At 43.8% G+C, this 14,601-nt stretch overlaps 2 protein-coding genes and 1 pseudogene across 21 annotated transcripts in view; all 3 read left to right on the top strand.

Annotated features, from left to right (window-relative positions):
• The window catches only part of Ripor2 (RHO family interacting cell polarization regulator 2), a 223,866-nt gene extending 215,704 nt beyond the window's left edge, over positions 1-8,162 (top strand). For 19 of the 20 annotated variants that reach the window (XR_015640804.1, XR_015640805.1, XR_015640800.1 and 16 more), the window contains one exon: positions 352-2,348. Coding sequence is in view for 11 of the 20 variants with exons in the window: in XM_087590614.1 (XP_087446740.1) it covers positions 352-452 (101 nt within the window). In the remaining 9 variants the exon portion in view is untranslated. 20 annotated transcript variants of the gene reach the window in all.
• Positions 8,163-10,014: 1,852 nt separating this feature from the next.
• Armh2 (armadillo-like helical domain containing 2) lies at positions 10,015-14,601 on the top strand. Its single transcript, NM_001400849.1, is given in 2 exon segments — positions 10,015-10,347; positions 14,068-14,601. Coding segments are annotated over 2 exon segments (714 nt in total). The 5' UTR covers positions 10,015-10,064; the 3' UTR covers positions 14,499-14,601.
• On the top strand, positions 10,646-10,826 carry LOC120098024 (U2 spliceosomal RNA; annotated as a pseudogene).

Raw genomic sequence — 14,601 nt, 5'->3', positions numbered from 1 at the left:
ATCTGCTATGTGCAGTTGGTAGCAGACGGCTCAGACTGGCACTTTACTTTGTCCCTTGCCTATCATGTTCTCTCTGATGTCAACTCAAAGGTTCTTGGTTGTCCTAAGCATTGCCTAGAAACCCATAATCTAATTAAGAATAATGGAAGATCACTTTTCTTTAGCACAGTAACTAGCTAAGCAGTACAAGGTTGAAGGTGTCGCTCAGTGGGGAAGTGTTTGGTCAAACATACATGAGGGCCTGGGTTCAATCCCCAGGAACTGTGAAAAAGAGTTTCCACAGCATGGTTCCACCATATTATTCTGTGTGATGCATACGTGATATATTCGTGTTTAATGTTCCCTATCCAGGAGAAGACGGGCGACTGGCGTACGAACAATTAGACAAATTCCCTCGAGATTTCGTTAAAGTGGGAGGTCGTCACGGAACCGAAGTTGCCACAGCCTTTTAAATTTCGTGTTAGCGCTGTCTGACTGCTATCCCAGTGACACTTGGCCCTTGTCCTCCAGAGGGTGCTGTGAGGTGGCCAGACAGCAGACGGCTGCTGCTGCCGCCAATATAGAGATCTCAAAGTCCAATTGCACCGTACTGTCTACTTTTCCTTAGCCCACAGAACAGGGCTGTGTATAACTCACTGGACTGCATTGTAGTTGTGACTGACAGCCCTTCAGAGTCCCTCTTACCTTACTGTAGAGTTTGAAAATAGCCATCTTTTACGCCTCTTTGGAAGTTCATCTGTAATCTTGAACTCTTCGTGTGCTGTTTGGATATGCGTCCGTTGTATGCCTTGCCATCATTCTTGCTGTGTTCTCAGGGTTGAGTGACCCCTTAGTTACCAAATTTTATTTTAAAGACAAAGCACAAAAAGAACGCACTGCGAATAAGTTTTCTTACAGAACCTGGCAAAATGATGAGTTATAAGATAGTAGGTTTTGGAGCTGAGGACGTGGCTCCCTTGTTGGAGTACTTGCCTAGCGTTCACAAAGCTTGGGTTCATCCCAGCACTGCATAAGCTGGGCATGCTGCCCATATAGACTCAGTGCTCAGAAGCAGAAGGAAGTAGGACCAGAAGGTCAAGGTCATCTTCAGCTACCTAGGGAAGTTTCCCAGGGCAACCTGGGATACATGAAGCTGTGGGGTGTAGACTTTTATATTTTAGTTTTTTATACTTCCTCCTATTTGTTTCTATTTCCATCCTCAGAGTTTCCATATTGTCTAGCCATGTGGTTTAAGAGATAAACGGGAGAATATTGCTTCGATAAGTTCATACCTAGTCTATTGAAAGCAAACAAAACCTCAAAGCTTAAACTTTTGCTCTTTAACCAGAGCCATCTTTATCACACTCTTGGTTTTTTGGTGTTGCTTGGTTTTTGTTTTGTCTTGAAATGGAGTCTCCCAATTGCAGTCCTGACCAGCCTGGAACTCAATATACAGGCCAGCCTGACCTTGAACTTGGAAGAGTTCTCCAGCCTTTGCCTCCAGATCTGGGGTTATAGGCACTGCCGCTATGCCTGGTTCTACACATGTAACTATTTTCTGTTTTTGTTTTGTGGGGTTTTATTGCAAAGACAAACACACACCCCAAAGTTGTAGATTCAGAAAGATGTATTGCTCTTTCTGGTGGGGACCTTGACTTTGGATGAATCCTAACTAGATAGAATATGGGGGTGCTGAAAGTGGTTCCTGCTTCTATCAAATTCTCCATGAGGCTAGGAAACAGGAGGCCTTGAGAGATGGAAACTGCCCTGTAGTTTCCACAGCAGCTCAGTACCAGGAAAAAGATTGAGTCTCTTACTAAGTGTGCAAGGGGTGGGTATGCCAAGACATCACAACAGTACATGTGAGTGCAATTTGAACTGTATTCTGGATGTTTTTGTATAAAATACCAATTAGATATTAGTTTCAATATTTACATTTTAGCCAGACTTTTAAAAGGATTCCTTTCATTTTAAAGTGAAAATTGTTTGCCAGGCTTCTGGCAACACATTCTTTCAACTGTGAAGTTCCTTTGTACATATTTGTATATTTGTAAATTTATACATATATGCACATATCTCTCATTTTAAAGGTATGTTGTACAGTTATAGTATGTATAGGCTATAGTCTTTGTTTAATGATTGAAATGTCTCTTTTGTAGAAAGTGAAATCACAGCTATTACAGGGCTTTTGTTTGGTTTACTTGTGGATTTGAAACATTTTTGAATATTGCATGGATAATTAATTCCACATCTTTTGTATTCACTTCTGTGTTTTGATTTTGGTTGGGGAGTGCTTTTCGGTTTGTGATATTTGTATTCATCCCTCTTTCAATCATGTAAGTCAAAATAAAAATTATTTTTAATTACTAGTCTAGTGTAGAATCTGATATATATATTTTTTTAATTTTTATCTGTTATTATGCGTGTGCATTATGTGGTGGTGGAGGGGTATGCATGCCACGGTGCACCTGTGGAGGTCAAAGGACAACTCTGTGGTGTCTGTTCTCTCCTTCCACTTTTCCACGGGTTCCCAGAATCAAGTTCAGATTTTTTTCAGTCTTGCACAGAAAGGGCCTCCACACACTGAACCACCTCGTGGTCCTTCTCTGTCTTCCACAGTCCCTTCCTGAGTTAGTATTTATACAACACCCTACTCCTCATTGTCTAGTTGAGCTTATTATCCAGAAGTGAAAAATCATAAGGACATTTTGTACCCCGATGTAAGTGGTAGACTTGAGTACACAGGAGGAAGGCAACCATTTAAAGCATCTCCAGACTGAACCAGCAGCCTCCCTGCCTTTCCTGAGTGGTGATATCCCACCAAAGCCACACGGTTTCTGTTCTTAAAACCAGCCTTTCAGTAAGTACCAAGGTCGTTACTTAGTGAACATTCTAGCTAGGCCTTTGCCCACTTTGTATTGTTCTGCCCCTCTCATCTATACCCAATATAGGTTCACTGAACATACTCGGAGTTTCTTCCCCCAATTTTTAAAAAGGCTTCTTGATTTATTTTGCCTATGTGTGTAAATATATGTACATGTGTGTATTTTGCACTTGTACACACATGAAAGCCAGAAGTCAGATGTCCCCTGTCCCTCACTGCCTATTCCTTTAAGGGTCTCTCTGAATCCAGGGTTTGTGTTCATATGTCTAAGCTAGGATCCAGCAAGACCTAGCAATTCCCATCACCCACCCTTCCTCAGAGCGGGGGTTATAGGCAAATATACAATGTTCACCTGGGATCCAAAGCAAGAGCTATTAACAGCTGAGCCATCTCTCCAGCCTGTGTCTCTCCAGCCTGTCCCTTGCCCACCCCACCCTGCTTTGAGGTCTTTATAGCTGAGGCTGCCCTTGAACTCATCATGCACCGAAGAATGACCTCAGCAGAGCTTCCATTGAGATTTCAGAAGAAAAACCTGGAGCAGGCATGTGTGGCAGGGTAGGAGTTCTGCAAGTGTCACACACCCCACCCCACCCACACCCCAGGAGGACAACTCAGGACACCGTGCAAAGTGAATCCAAAGTCTGCAAAGGAAGAAGTTATGGCATGAATGTGGAGCGCCTGCCCAAGGAGCTACAACTTGTGGGCAGAGCCAGGCTGAGGGAGCAGCCACGTGGGCTGTGGTTGGCAAGGCTTTTGGAGGTCACATCACTGTGTCCTGTATGCTGTCCATGAAGCTGGAGGACCTCATGTTTTCTCTGCTGAGGTTGGACCTTCACCTTTGATCTTTCCTTTTGATGCCACAGTTCGCCCTTCTGGAATGGGAATGTATATCCTGTACCATAGTATTTTGGATTTGCAATGAAGTTTGGCTGGGGTCTGATTTTTAACGTGGACATTTGAGCAGTAGAAGAACTACTAAAAACCTGGGGACTCTCGGAGATGACTAGATGCATGTTTTATGAGGAGAGTGAGAATGGAGGTTCCCAGAAAGAAGCTACAGTGTATGTTAAACATCTGTCAAAGGCTGACCAACTAATTAGAACTTTAATGATCATGGTAAAGTCTTATCAGCTAACCTTTAAGCTGACTGGTCCTGAGTAAGGTAAGAGTTGTGGTACATGGGTGGTGAACAGGTGAATTTCAGAACATTGAGATAACAGAGCATGAGTATAATAATCATAACTTGGCTTATTAGTAGCATTCTTCAGTGTCAGCCACAAAAACCACAGTGAGCTCATATGTAGGTGCAGGAAGGGCTGCCTGGTGGTCAGCTCTGACTCAAGATATTTTAGACTTAACAGTTCATATTGACCTTTGATTTGATGGGTTCTACGTAAAGCTTTGTGGAATTTCTTAAGATTAGCAAACCTCATACAGAACATTCAGAACATAGAGAACAAAACAGGGTATGCAGTCAGCGTGGCCTTGAGCCAAGTCACATCTCTATGTCAATGACTGGCAGGCATGTTATAGCAACAATATGAACTAGCTGGCAGGCATGGAACAAAATGGGGGGTGGGGGTCAGACCATAACAGTGGGGAGGTTTCAATGTTGTAGGTCTAGAACCTAATGACAAAGTATCTGACGCTAGCTTTAGCCCCCTCGAGAACCATTTATTGTTAGCTCTGAGTATGGCCTAACATCTTTGTGACTAGTGCATAAGTCTTTTCAGAATGTATGAACAAATCCCTAGCTTCTACCAACCCCAAAACTAAGGATGTCATCAGAGATACCCAAGGCTACACGGAGGGACCATAATCCACCCACCCTGATGTTCCAAGATATTTGAAAAGCATGTTGATTTGTGACTTAATCTGCCTGTTCCTATAAAACATTGTTAAGACTGTTAAGTTGGAACCTGATATTTGGGATAACCTGAATCTGTGTTTCCAGCACACAGTCATTTATATTTATCCCCAAAATAAATTATCTTTTGTCCCTTTTGAGATGAGACCTTGTGGATTTTATTCTGGTTTTTGTTGCTATTTTTCATTAATATGAGGCATGAGCATTTGGGAATACAAGTTTGTTTTGTTTTGTTTGTTTGTTTGTTTTTGGTACAGAGTCTCACCTGTCTGGCCTCAAACACAAGAGATCCACCTGACTCTGCTTTCCAAGTGCTCGAATTAAAAGTGTGGTGCCATGTCCTGTTTGTTTGTGTTTTAAATGCACCCCAAAGGTTCATATGCTCAAGGCTTGGTTTTCAATCTATGGTGCTACCGGGAAGTACTAGAATTAGAAGTGAAGCCTAGCCTAGCCCACACCTTTAATCCAAGTATTCAAGAGGAAAGCCAGGTGGATTTCTATGAGTTTGAGGCCAGCCTGGTCTACATAGTGACATAGTGACTTTAAGGCCAGCCAGGACTTTGTAGAGAGACCCTGTGCCAAACAAACAAACAAAAAGGCACGGAAGCCAGCTGACTCAGCTGACTATAGTCTTAGCTTCTCTAACTGTGAATTAGCATTTCTGCTTTGTTAATTGTTCATCTCAGGTATTTTGTCACACAAGGAGCTTAAAAACCAGATCCTCTAACTTCTCACTTACTTAACAGCACTTGCTACATGGCTATGACTGGACAGGGCCTGGGCACCAGATATGCAGCAGCGAGGACAAAAGACATAACAATAGCTACCCTTGCAAGACACATTGGCTGGCAAAGAAAAGATAATAAAACCAAGAAGGAAAAAACAATGATTGTAAAACATTAGACTGAAAATGGGGACTATCTTAGGGTTTCATTGTTGTGAAAAAACGCCATGACCAAGGCAACTCTTATAAAAAATGACATTTAATTGGGGCTGGCTTATAGTTTCAGAGGTTCAGTCCATTAATGTCATGACAGGAAGCATGGCACCATCCAGATAGACATGGTACTCTAGAAGGAGATGAGATGTCTACATCTTGACCCGAAGGCAGCCAGGAGGAGACTCTCTTTTGCAGGCAGCCCAGAGGAGGGTTTCTCTATGCTGCATGGAGTCTGAGCACTAGGAGACCGCAAAGCCTGCCTATATAGTGACATAGTTCCTCTAACAAGGCCACACCTTCTGGTAGTGCCACTTCCCATGGACCAAGCATATTCAAATCACCACAAGGCTATGACCCAGTGATAGCAAGCTTGAAGCTCTGAGTTTGAACTCCAGCTCCAAAGTGAGGTTGGGGGAAGGGAGGTTGAATAGGGAGAAGCAAGGTCAAAGGTCATAAGTTTAAAGACCAGGAAGGCCTACCAAAAAAAGTGTGGTTGAAAACTGAACAGAGAAAGCATGTAGATTATCTTTGGAAAGAATATTCCCAGGGGGCTGGAGAGATGGCTCAATAGTTAAGAGCACTGTGGCTCTTCCAGAGGTGCTGGATTCCATTTCCAGCATCCACAAGGCAGCTCATGACTACCTCATGCCCTCTTCTGCCCTTTGTGGGTACCAGGAATATATATGGTACAGAGACATACATTCAGGAAAAACACCCATATACATAAAATAAAAATAAATGTTAAAAAATAATATTCCAGAGGCAAGAAATACAAAAGCTTTGAAAACGTACCATGGTGGATGTTTTAAATTTTCTATACTCTTTATATCCTTTTACAAGTTCATGGAACGGAAGTACACAGTCAAGGACATTTTCTGGTTTATGGGGTATGTTTTTAAAATAGAGCCAAAAGAATTTGTTAGGAAGTTGGAAATGGAATAGAAAACAGGCTAAGGATGAGTTCAAATTTAGCCTGAACAAGAAACTGAAAAGATGGAATAACTACAGAAACTCCTGCAGCAAGAAGGAAGAAACCCAGGAACTATTTAGACATGCTATAGTTTATATCCAAAGATAAGGTTGGTGATTGAATATGAGTCTGGAATTCAGGTGAGAAATTCTACTAAAAATATAAAATTGTGGCAGAGTATGGTGTCTTTCATCTTTAGTCCCAGCACATGGGAGACAGAGGCAAGTGAAGGATAAGAGATAGAGAGATGGATGGATGGATGGATGGATGGATGGATGGATGGATGGATGGATGGATGGATAGGTAGATAGATAGATAGATAGATAGATAGATAGATAGATAGATAGATAGATAGATAGATAGATAGATAGATAGATAGATAAAAATTGTTGGACGCTAAGACAAGTGGATAAGCAGATCTCTACACATTCAAGGTCTGCCTGGTCTACACATAGCAAGTCCCATACCACCCAAGGCTAACAGAGTGAGACTCTGTCTCAACACACACACACACACACACACACACACACACACACACACACACACACTCCGCACAACTGAGCATCAGAGCACAAATAATACTTGTTTGATCAAGGTCTCAGGGGCTAAGCTGAAGAAATAACTCAGCAGTTAAGAGAACATACTAGAGCAGCGCTTTGGAGATCCCGAGGATCTGTATCTTGCTTCAACAGTGTTTGGACGGAACAGACCCGGGGACTCCCACTTTATTCACTTCCAGCTGCCTTACAAGTCTCTCCAGTCGCAGCCTCCGGGACCATCTCCTTGCCGCCTTCGGCTCCTAGGACCAGCCAGCCCCGTCTTCGTGGTTAGCTCCATACTCCGGATCAGCCATGACCTCTCAGATTCGTCAGAATTATTCCACCGAAGTGGAAGCTGCCGTGAACCGCCTGGTCAACTTGCACCTGCGGGCCTCTTACACCTACCTCTCTCTGGGCTTCTTTTTTGATCCGGATGACGTGGCTTTGGAGGGCGTAGGCCACTTCTTCCGCGAATTGGCCGAGGAGAAGCGCGAGGGCGCCTAGCGTCTCCTCAAGTTGCAGAACGAACGCGGGGGCCGTGCACTCTTCCAGGATGTGCAGAAGCCATCTCAAGATGAGTGGGGTAAAACCCTGGAGGCCATGGAAGCTGCCTTGGCCCTGGAGAAGAACCTGAACCAGGCCCTCTTGGATCTGCACGCCCTGGGCTCTGCCCGCACAGACCCTCACCTCTGTGACTTCTTGGAAAGCCACTTCCTGGATAAGGAGGTGAAGCTCATCAAGAAGATGGGCAACCACCTGACCAACCTCCGTAGGGTGGCAGGGCCACAACCAGCGCAGACTGGCGTGGCCCAGGCATCTCTGGGCGAGTATCTCTTTGAGCGCCTCACTCTGAAGCACGACTAGGCCTCTGTGCCTTCCAAGGGGCTCCCTCCTCTGCTCTGCACCGACCGCCTCAGCACCTCCACCCGAATGAACCTCTAAAGCCACTAGGCAGCTTTGTAACCACCCTGGAGCCTCTCCCAAGTCTTAGACCAAGTAAAAATAAAGCTTTTTGAAACAGCAAAAAAAAAAGAGAGAGAGAACATACTACCTTCCAGAGGACCCCAGTTCAGTTCCCAGCACCCAAGTCAGACAGCTCACAGCCATCTAGCTTCAAGGGAACCCAGTGCCTTCTAAAGCACTTGCACTCATGTATGGATGGACACACACACACACACACACACACACACACACACACACACACACACCCCTACGGCATCAAGATCAATTACACAAGGACATACACCTTACCTCCAAGTATTTAGGACTTGGGTTTTGTTTTGGTTTGGTTTTTGTTTTGAAACTAGGTTTCGTTTAGTTTAGTCTGCCTCAAACTCACTACTTTTGCAGTATGTGAGGTAGGTGTGGGGTGAGGTTTATGTGAATGTACCTGTGGGCGCAGGCAGAGTGTTACAAAACAAACAAACAAATAAATATGTGGGGACTGGAGAGATTGCTCAGTGCTTAAGAGAACCAGAGGACCCTGGTTCAATCCATAGACCTGCATGGCACCCCACAATCAATCCATAACTCCAGCAAATCCAGTGCCCTCTTCCAACTTCCAAGTCAAAAGGCACACCTGTGGTATATAGACATACATACTGGCAAAACTCATACACATAAAAACAAAAACAAAACAATGACAAAAAACACAAGACAAATCTTTTAATTAAAAAAAAAAAAGATGGGAATTCACTGCACAAGGGTTCCAAATCTATCTCTGGCCAATGCCTCTGGGACCAATTGCAGGTACCTGAACATACATTCATATAACCCCAACTCACAGCCACACATGTAGAGACCTTGTCTCAAAATGTGCATGTCTCTCTCTCTCTCTCTCTCTCTCTCTCTGTGTGTGTGTGTGTGTGTGTGTGTGTGTGTGTGTGTGTGTGTGTGTGTGTATGTTGAAAGGGGCTAATGGAGTATGTCCCTGTGTGATCCTGGGATGTTGATACTGGGAAATCATTTGAGCTCAGGAATTTAAGATCATTCTAGGCAAAATGACAATATCCAGTCTGAAAACCATCTAAGCACATAAAATTGAGTGTTCAGGACATAAATGGTATTTAAAGGGCTTAGCTGATCTATACAGAGGAAAGTCTGAATACACAGAATCAAGAGTTCTGGAGGTTTTTTGTTTGTTTGAGATAGGATCTTGCTATATAACCCAGGTTAGTTAGCTTCATATTCAAAGGCTTCAGCTTTCCAAATGTTCAAAAGAGAGGTGGATGCCACCACACTCAGCTGAAAGGCCTCTGTTAACTTATTTTTAAGTAAAGCCCAGGTACTATACACACCTTTAGGGATCCAGTTGGAAAATGTACTAAGGGAAGAATTGAACAGTAGTTATCTTTTAGGGGATTGGGAGACATTAGCCAAAAGGTGTATAGGTGTATAAACAGGTGTATAACACAGGAGGAAAGAAGACATGGGCAGACAGGTGGGCAGATATGATGGAGGTGACAGATGGTTCTCTTTCTTGATGGCTTCAGTTCTGTCATCAAAACAGGGTAAATGTACGAAGTAAACAAAAACAAGCACCACAGCCTTGCAATGGCCTATCTACTCAGAAGCTAGTGGACAGTCCAAGGAGAAGACAGTCCCCAGTGAGCTCAGCACAAGAGAAGTCAGGAGTAAGCTATGTGTTGGGAGAAACACCTGAACTTGAGAGTTCGTAGCCCCTGAGAAGCTCAACTTGCCTTTGCTCTAGTCCTAAAGGGCCTGGAATGCCAGGCTAGGAACCTTGGTGTTTATTGCTCCTGGCTCCTATATTCTTTCGTGTTCTACCATGTTGCCAGGCAGTGCCCTAAATTCTGTTCTATCTCCTTGCTGGACAGTGCGCTCCAGCGCTACTGACTGAGCCTCGCTGACACACAGGTGCACCAATGGTCTTCAAGATTTGGTCTTATTGTGGACGGATTTGCAATATTTGCAGACAGACATATCAATTCTTCAGAAATCTATCTATGAGCCTCAAAGGTTTCTGGGATGATAATGTGAAGAGCCGCATTTTTGTCACACAAGCAGAAGAGCATCGAACCTCCACAACTGACAGACTTTTTCACAAAGAAAAAATCATGGAACTTGGCAGCGTGCTGAGGAATACCAGACAATCCTTTGAAAAGAGAGCCCAAGCTGCCCAGAAAATTGGACTACTGTCTTTCACAGGTACTGCTTCATCACTATGCTAATATGGCTGCTTCATAACCTTCTGCTGGTTAGAGCACAGCAGTTTAGTGGAGATTATGATTGCTTGTCATCATCATAGTCATCATCATCATCATCATCAAGCTGTAATTGTTTTGTTTGTTTGTTTGTTTTTGAGACAGTGTTTCTGCGTGTAGCCTTGGCTGTCCTGTAGCTCCTGCTGTAGACCAGGCTAGCCTTGAACTCAGAGATCTGCCTGCTTCTGCTTCCCACATGCTCAGACTAAAGGCATGCATTACCATGCTTAGATTTGTGATAGATCGCTTCTCGGCCTTTTGGCTAAGATCAAGTGTAGATTTGTGATAAAATTTTGATGAAGTCTGTGTCAAATATTTTTATTTTTATAATTTGTAAATTATATTACATACAGCCAAGTGTGTTAGTACACATCTATAATAACAAAGCCAGGAGATTACACATCTGTAAGCCAGGCACGGTGATATATATTCACAAAGCCAGGTGTGGTAGTACATATCTGTAATTTCCAGCTTGGAAGGCAGAAGCAAGAAAGTTTCTGCAGGTCTGAGCATAACCTGGTCTATACAATGATTCCAGACCAGCCAAGCTACAAACAAAGACTCTTCTCAAACCCTTTACTCAAATAAGACAAAGCATTACATTAAAAAAAATATCTTTGGGGTTGGGGATTTAGCTCAGAGGTAGAGCGCTTGCCTAGCAAGCGCAAGGCCCTAGGTTCGGTCCCCAGCCCCGAAAAAAAGAAAAGGAAAAAAAAATATCTTTGATCTCCCCCCCCCTCCAATACAATCCACAAGGCAAAGGGAGCAGAGATGGTGGAGTGTTTGCAAGCCCTGTGAGTACCTAAGGTGAAAGACCACACTGGGACCAGATGTCAGTAGGCAGATCAACTTTACTTAGGGTTATTCAAGGCTTACAAAGTTTTAGGGGTTCCAAGGGTAGGGACACCCAGGATGGGCAAAGGGTTGGGGTTAGGGTACCTGGAATGAATGCCTCATTAGCATGGGGAAGCATTTCAGGAATCTCAGGGGCTGGCTGAACAGGTTGTGTCAGGAGAAAAGAAATTGATCTTATAAACTGAGGTTATGTGACATTCCTCAGGTAGAGGTATATGTGTAGGCTTCCCCAGAGAAGGTCAGAGGAGGAGAAGACCTGCAAACAGGAGTCTCCCATATTGCCCCAAGCTCAGAGGCTATCCTGTCATGGTGGACTTCTACCTTAATTAGTAGTTTTCCTACATATTCCTAAAATAGTTACAAAGAACTGGGCGTGGTGGCACTGAATTCTAGCACATAGGCAGGAGGCAGAAACAGATAAATTTCTATGAGGTTAAGGCCAGCCTGGTCTACATTCAAGTTTCAGGACAAACAGAGCTATATGACAGAGAAACTTGTCTCCAAAACCAAAAGTTACTAAGAAAGCTAGTAAGTATACCAGTAAAAGGCAAGATCGCACTGTCCTAATGATTACTAAGCCCAACCCATTCATTTGTCCCTAATGAATTTTAATACTTAAACTTTTATTTAATTCTGATGATTGTCTTTTAAGAAAACAATTGTTGGCATACTGCTAGGGTGGAAAGATATCCTGAGACACAGGAGCCTAAGAACCACCTAGCTCTGAGGTTGAACAATGTCCCAATGAAAAGGCATCCTGAGACAGGGGAGCCCAGGAACCGAGTAGCTCTGAAAGGAAGCCTCCTCAGTAGGGGCTTTGTCACCCACCCAAAGGATATCCCTGACTGAGCTGGAACGCTACAGTGTTTTTAACAGTGTAACAACTCCGTTTCACTGCTCAGCTTTACAGCATCCAGGGGAGGTATTCCCAGCTGAGCCCGGAGCCTCAGTCCCTCCACTTCTTTGTTTCTTGGCTTCTTCAGATGACTCTCATCAGGGAGAAAATGGAAGCCATTTATTGGGAAAACAGAAACAAGAGTGGTTGCCTCTGCTCCTGGGAGAAGACAGCAAGAAACCAAACAATAGTCAGGGCTTATACAGGATTTCTCAGGAGGCAGAGCTTTGCAGATGGAGCTTTCCAGCGTGAGGATTGGTAGGGTTTCAAGTTCTGAGCTTGGGGGAGCTCAAGGATTAGTGGGTGTTCCTATTCAAGGATTAGTGGGAGGACATCTGGGAGGTAGGACCTGCCTGTTGGAGCTCCTCAGTCAAGGGCCTGGCCACTTTCCTGCCTTGAGGGTTTACAAAGCTTACAAAGCCTTCCCTGCTGCTTGAGTTGGCATGAAGAGCCAACAAAGGTATGTTCTGAGGCTGAAGTATCGCTCAGTTGTCAGAATACTTGCCTAGCATGCATGAGACCTTGGATTTAATCCGGAAGACCAGCTCTAATCCCAGATAGAAGTAGAAAGATCTGAAGTTTAACATCATCCTTGACAACATATGTAGTAGCAGTGTTTGTGTTCCCTGGGGGCCCTGCGATTCCAGCCATACACCCAGGAACTCTTTGGAAGACACACACACACACACACACACACACACACACACACACGTTACTTTAAAATGCCTTGGCTACCTCAAAGGCTGAGCACTCCTAAACCTTCCCCTGCTATTCTGGGCCCAATCGGGGAAGTGGCCAGTATCCACCCACTGGAATAAATTTAATGTCTTAGCCCTCGAAACTTTAAGGGTCCTGCCCAATCTCCCTTTGTCTAGCCACTGGCCAATGGTATCTTTATTGATCAATCAAAAACTAATTGGGGAGAAGGACCTTTAATGTTTGGATACTCAGATTCCCGATTGAATCAAAGCATTAGAATTAATTTCCAACAAGCACAGATTTAGAGGCCCGCCTAGACTACATGAGACCCTTCCTTTACAAGAAAACTTCTAGCTAGAAGTCATCCTCCCTGGATAGCTATGTTCAATATCTAAAGGGATATCTGAGGGAAGAGGACCAGAATGCTTTAGCTTGGTATTAGTCTTGGCTATGCTGGTGGGAAGCAAGGGCTTACATCCAGCTTCCACTGAAGCTTTAACATCAAATGCAATACTCTTAGCATTATGGGATCAGGGTAACACAAGTTAGAGAAATCCAAGAACAGAGCTCTAATCACTACAGTCGACTCTAAAGTACTCTATCCCATGCACTTTTTGGTTAGTGCCTTGTTGGAATTTGAAATTGAACTAGAAAGATCTTGAGCTGATATAGCAAACAGAATCTGCCAGGCAGAGTAATGTACAGCTTTGCACTCTGGTGGCTGAGGCAAGCAGATCTCTGAGTTGGAGGCCAGCCTGGTCTACAGAGTGAGTTCCAGGATAGTCAGGGCTACACAGAGAAACCATGTCTCAAAACAAACAAACAACAATCAAAAAAACTCATACAGAATCTTGGTCTAGGCTGGGTTAATGTCTAAAGGAAGAAAAATCTTATATGGAAACACTGGTCTTGGGTCTGGGAAATAGTTGGGAGTAAAAAATGCACAAGAACAGCTCAGCCATTAGTGACTCACACATTTTCTACCACAAAGTAGCCGAGGTGTCTTTGCTTAGCCTCTGCCTCTCCTCTGTGCTCTGTTAATCTCAGGTTCACAGACTTTCCTCCAGTACAAAGGCAGAATTTTGTCAAGCAAACACAGCTAGATTATACAACCTGGATATATTCCCACCTCAACATAACAGAGCCAAGGGAGAAAGGAGCCTCTGCAGCTGTATAGACCACACACTTCTGGAAACACAAATGTTTGTCTTACAGGAGGCAGGAATGCTGCACAGTTCGCCAGCGAGTACATGAGAGAAGTTGTTTCCTTGCTGCAGAATGAAAAGATCATGTCATTTAAGACAAAGATTCTGCTGCTCCAGAGCTTGGCATGTTGGTGCTATTTAAACCCCGAGAACCAGAAGAGCACCAAACAACTGCAGCTCATTCCTCTTTTCATTACTATCTTTGAGACTCCCTACCAATCCACCAACAAGAATGAACTAAACAGCCACCTCCTCTTCCAGTTTTGGGCCTGCTATACCCTCTCCACTATTACCTGTAACAACTTTACCATCATAAAGGAGCTGAGATGCTACAGATCTCTAAAATACCACCTGCAGATCTTGGCTATGGAGAACTGGTCTGGGTGGTCTGAAAATTTTGCCGAGGTCTTATATTTCCTTATAGGTTTTCACAAGAACTAATTTTTTTTTAGTCCAGTTACGTGATCCAACTATCCTCGTGCCATTGCATTACCCCAGAAACCTCAAATAAAGAATAAAGTCCATAGATTATTCTACAGTGCTG

Source organism: Rattus norvegicus, chromosome 17, assembly GCF_021556685.1.
Source record: "Rattus norvegicus strain SHRSP/BbbUtx chromosome 17, alternate assembly SHRSP_T2T, whole genome shotgun sequence".
In the NCBI taxonomy this organism is placed as follows: domain Eukaryota; kingdom Metazoa; phylum Chordata; class Mammalia; order Rodentia; family Muridae; genus Rattus; species Rattus norvegicus.
Note: the sequence above shows the minus strand (reverse complement) of the source record. Positions and strands in the feature narration are given on the sequence as shown.